The sequence below is a fragment of the Gymnoscopelus microlampas genome, assembly GCF_963454915.1.
Source record: "Gymnoscopelus microlampas genome assembly, chromosome: 1".
NCBI classification, from domain to species: Eukaryota; Metazoa; Chordata; class Actinopteri; order Myctophiformes; family Myctophidae; genus Gymnoscopelus; species Gymnoscopelus microlampas.
In genome coordinates, this window is record NC_139962.1 from 2,550,729 (window position 1) to 2,556,209 (window position 5,481).

Consider the following 5,481-nt stretch of genomic DNA (forward strand, 5'->3'; position numbering starts at 1 on the left):
TGGATCTGATCAAGAAGATTGATGACATGGTGGCAGCCAATGGAGATGCATGCTATGGTGGTGAGTATTATCGGGATGAGATGATTGTATTAAGATCTTAGATTAAAGTGTTACTTTATATATCAGAATCAGCTTTACCGTCACACCACAGGTTTACAGAAGTAAAGAAGTGGGTGAAATTAGTGTTCAGAAATCCAACCAGGCGCAACTACTCATGCATCTGGTTGACTACAGCCCTCTGACTAGGCCAGGAGTTTGGGAGGAATTCAATTAGTTATTGCTCAGACCTGTGCCATTGATGGTTTTTATTTACTAACACAAATACAAACATACATTAACACACCTAGCAGCCAATCGTGCTGCTAAGCGGCCAGTTAACTACTATCTTTGGTCAACTACAACCTTGCCAGTAGGCTCACATTCTACTAACAAGATCTAACCAGGTCAGGTTATAAACATGGGAAATAAACACAGAAAACACAATGACAATATTACCAACATGAATTTTCACATAAACAATAAACATATCAGCACATATAATCGTCAAGTCTCCTCAACTTACTTCTACCACGTCCCAAGTCCTCAACGAAACTAATTTCCCACTGACTCTGCAACACAGACCCACACAAAGGATGTTGCCTCCCACCAGATATCATGTCCACCCCCCAAGGTGGCCTGGTCTATGTTTTGGGGGATGAGAGGAGGAGAAAGTCACATGACATGGTAGGTGGTGGCATCTCTTTGTCTCCCTGAGGAAACTTGGGGAGAGAATTCAGTTTCTTGGAGTCCCTCAACAGATCAGTAGTAAGTAGGAAAGCACTTGATACACAAAGATTAATAGTCATATATGCTGATATGTTTATTGTTTGTGTGAAGATTCATGTCGGTAATATTGTCATTATTATTTCTGTGTTTCAATCTTTCTGTAGGTTTAAAACCTGTCTGACCTGACTGCCTGACCTGGTTAGATCTTGTTAGTAGAACGTGAGCCTACTGGCAAGGTTGTAGTTGACTAAAGATAGTAGTTAACTGGCTGCTTAGCAGCACGATTGGCTGCTAGGTGTGTTAATGTATGTTTGTATTTGTGTTAGTAAATAAAAACCATCAAAGGCACAGGTCTGAGCAATAACTACTTGAATTTCTCCCAAACTCCTGGCCTAGTCAGAGGGCTGTAGTCAACCAGACGCATGAGTAGTTGCGCCTGGTTGGATTTCTGAACAATTAGTCTTCGTGCATAGTTCCCATTGTATTATTTCCATAGGAAAAAAAAGAAAGGGACGAAAAAGAAGGGGGGGTCTCAATTAGGTAGCTTTTCTGATCACACACACACACACACACACACACACACACACACACACACACACACACACACACACACACACACACACACACACACACACACACACACACACACACCTAAACTGAAACCTTGTTTACAAAACGAACGAAAAATCATAGAGAAAAATGTCCTTTAAAAAATAAAAGATGTAGATCCACTATTTTCACTATTTGTGTAAGCCTTTTGAATTTCTGACTACCCCATATCATAATAATAAAAAAAAAATAACAATAAATCTAATGAAAACAAACTAAAGCTAAACCTTTTCACAAAATAAACGTAACTTTCAAATCCACTTGAAAACATGAAGTAAACATTGAAACTATAATAAACTTGAGACCCTGCAGAGTGGTATAAACGCTGTAATAGAAATGAAAATAGTCTCATTAAATCCCCCTGATGAATAGTAGTTTAACAGGCTATAATACTGATTAGTTTCTATTTAACATGGATTGAGACACAATAACTATTGTTCCCACAACAGATCTATGTCATCTATATCATTCACATAATGACAAACCAGTAAACCAAGCTGTGAACCAACTGATGAAACCAGTTGGTAGATTAGTATTATTTATCAGACAAGTATTAGTCTCACACAATTTATTCATATTTTATGTGCACATATTTATTTATTTATCATTATCATTATTATTATTATTATTATTATTATTATTATTATTATTATTATTATTACCCTTATTATTATTAACAATATTATTATTATCATCATCAGGTCCTGATCTAAGAATTGTTATAATTGGAAAATGTGGTGTGGGGAAGAGTGCTGTTGGAAACACCATCCTTGGAGAGGAAAGGTTTGAATCCAAAATTGGGGCCTGCTCAGTGACGGAGACATGTGACAAGAGATCCATCATATGGAACAACAGGATGATCAGTGTGGTGGACACACCAGGAATCCTTCACACAAGCAGATCTCATGAAGACATAACACGTGAAATAATGAAATGTATCCAGTTCTCTAGTCCTGGTCCTCATGTGTTCCTGCTTGTCATAAGAATTGGTCGATTCACCTCAGAAGAGAAGTATGCAGTAGAAACCTTGCAGAAGCTGTTTGGACCAGAGGCTCACAAGTACATGATGGTGCTGTTCACCTGTGGTGATGCTCTTGATGATGATACAACCATTCAAGATTTTATACGTGGAACAGATCCAGCTCTTCAACGACTAGTCCAACGCTGTGGAGACAGGGTCCATGTCTTTAACAACAAGAGCGAAGACAGAACACAAGTAGATGAGCTGATCCAGATGATTGATCACATGGTTGCAGCCAATAGAGGCTCATATTACACACGTTAGATGTACACAGAGGCAACTAGGATGCAGAGTGGCATACATTCTTTAGAAGACTGAAAAGATTAATTGTATAATTGCTAAAGGCACAAAGATTAAGCAGCTTCTGTTATTAACCTGTAATGTCAATCAACGGTGAAGGTGTTAAAACAAAAAAAGAAAATGATTACAATTGTTGCGTAATAATCTACTGTATATAGTGTATCATGTTCCCTCTATAAGATCATGATTAAAATGTTTACATTTTGCAGAATGTCACATTTCACAGGTTTTCAAAATGTATAAAAATCTTTTGAAAATAGCAGATCTACAAGTTCACAATGCGTCGCATCGCGACGCATTGTGAACTTGTAGATCTGCTATTTTCAAATAACCAAAATGTATCTATAGGGCGGATGTGGTTAATGTACAGTATGTTTTCTAATAATAATAAAATCTGCATAGTAACTAAAGTTTTCTAATAATTGTAGTGGAGTATAAGGTATAATCTTTACCTCTGAGATGTAGTGGAGTAGAAGTATTAAGTACAAAACAAAATGGAAATTCTCCAGTAAAGTAAAAATATCTCAACATTGTATACTCAAGCACAGTATTTGAGTAAATGTACTTTAAACCACTGTGTGTGTGTGTGTGTGTGTGTGTGTGTGTGTGTGTGTGTGTGTGTGTGTGTGTGTGTGTGTGTGTGTGTGTGTGTGTGTGTGTGTGTGTGTGTGTGTGCGCGCGCATGCACATGTGTGCTCATGACACTCAATTGTTTATGTTTAAAATCAATAAAATGAATAACTGAGAAACAAATGTCATTTATTTGTACAGTAATATTTAGATCTACTGATAATATAAAGAACAATAATTCATACATTTGTCTTCATGATGGAATAAACTGACATGATTGTTGTCGGGCAGAAACCTTGTATCTCCAGATTTAAACCTTTTATGATTTTTTTCATTAATTAATGCCTTGCTTCACCGTACAAGAATGTCACGCTAAAGTAGAGAAAATAGCAGAGCTTGTAGATCTGCTATTTTTGATCTTTTATTTTAGATCTGCTATTTTGCTACTTTGCAGCACTAAGCTTGTCTTTGCACTGTACTTATATGTCCATTTACCCTGTCGTTAATGACATTTATTTAGATCTTATACTTTATAAGTCATTCTGCATAAGATCATCTGATAAATGACTGAATTATTCATTAAAACATACATTTATAACATAGATTTAATAAATCATGTTCAGTTTAGGACTAATTCTCTTCCAGCCACTAGAGGTCACAAGTGTTCATGTTTTGTATCAAGTTGAAGTCAGTCAACCTTAATTCAAATGTTATGACCGTGTTTTATACTTGTTTATTGGTTTATAATGTCAACTTATTTTAAAACCTACAACATTGTCATGGGTTCTTCATGAAATACAAATTAATTTGTCAACGTAGAAGAATTGCATTAAGACGTTTGGGTAAAGTTTGATGAAAGATAAAAACAAAAAAGAAGCAATGCTTATTTAATGAGTCACTTACATGTCTAGTCTAGATTAGTGGTTTACAATGTGGGGTCTGGGGACCTCCAGGGGTCCCTGGGGGAGTTCTAGGGCATACATGCATGATGCAACTGGCGGCCCGGGGGCCACATGCGGCCCCCACCTTCACTTAATGCGGCCCACAGGTTAATATCAGAATAGTGATATATTATTGATTTCAGCTGTTATGATTCTAAACATTACTTCAGTCTATATTAGTAGCTTAATGACTAGTAATAACATTCTATTGTCTTTTTTATGTCCAATGTATTTGTATTTAAGTTCATAAAGTTAACATAAGTATAATGTTATCTTTTCAGGATTCCAATTAGCAAAATATCAGCAAAATAGCAAAAAAAAAGAATCATGATTCCAATTTAAAAGTAGCAAAAATAGCAGATCTACAAGCTCAAAACGCGTCGCAGTTTTGAGCTTGTAGATCTGCTATTTTTGCTACTTTTGTGTGACATAGAATGGCGAAGTACGGCATTAGTGTACGAAAAAAGTTAAAATATATAGAGATAAGACGTGTCTGCCTGACAGTAAATGCAATGTGTCCCTCTGGAGTGAGTGTGGAAATATAGTGGCCCTCTGCATCAGTGGTTCTCAACCAGTGGTCCGGGGGACCACCAGTGGTCCTTGAGGGGTTTCCAGGGGGTCCCCAGCCAAATTAAGTTAGGAACCAAATTGACCTTTATATGTCTGGAAGACTCTGAGAGTGTACAAACTGAACCAAATGGACCCGTTAGGGTCCATTTGGTTCAGTTTGTACACTCTCAGAGTTAAATGAACACTGATGATGATGATACAGTATAGATTGGGAACCCCAAGAAATCAAAATGGTTGAGTCCCTGGCATATCTTTTCAAATGGGGGTCCGTGGGCTAATACCGTATGTGTCAATTTGGGGGTCTTTGACACGGAAAAGGTTGACAACCACTGCTCTCCATCATCAAAGTTGCATCACCCCCGTGGGGTTCCCAGCTAAATGATTGATATTGGGAACCAAATGGACCCATGCACATGGGTCTGCAACTCAGAATAACATATAAATGAGTCTAATATGGTTAAAACTGAGTCTATATCTTGTAGGAGGGGGCGTGTCTGATACAATGAATGTCAAATATCTAAATATTGAATCAAGCAACATCAAAACGTTCAGCGGTGAAACACAAAAGCCTGAGAGTAGACGTTAACATGACTCCAGAAGTGTTATAAAGTGGAATGGCCCTTTAAGTGGCAAAGACAACAAGGACATTGTTTGATGTAGTTTTTTTTTCAGAAACAAAGCATCACAATTCATTTCCTTGGACAC

General features: G+C 37.2%; 1 protein-coding gene across 1 annotated transcript in view; it reads left to right on the forward strand.

Moving 5' to 3' along the window:
- The window catches only part of LOC311048393 (GTPase IMAP family member 8-like), a gene marked incomplete at its 5' end in the record, with an annotated part of 5,791 nt that extends 2,954 nt beyond the window's left edge, over positions 1–2,837 (forward strand). Inside the window, 2 exons of the mRNA XM_084061651.1 lie at positions 1–60; positions 2,076–2,837. The exon at positions 1–60 is cut by the window's left edge and continues 516 nt beyond it. Coding sequence (XP_083917777.1) covers positions 1–60; positions 2,076–2,659 — 644 coding nt within the window. The 3' untranslated portion in view covers positions 2,660–2,837. The remainder of the gene's footprint in view (positions 61–2,075) is intronic.
- Positions 2,838–5,481: the final 2,644 nt, after the last annotated feature.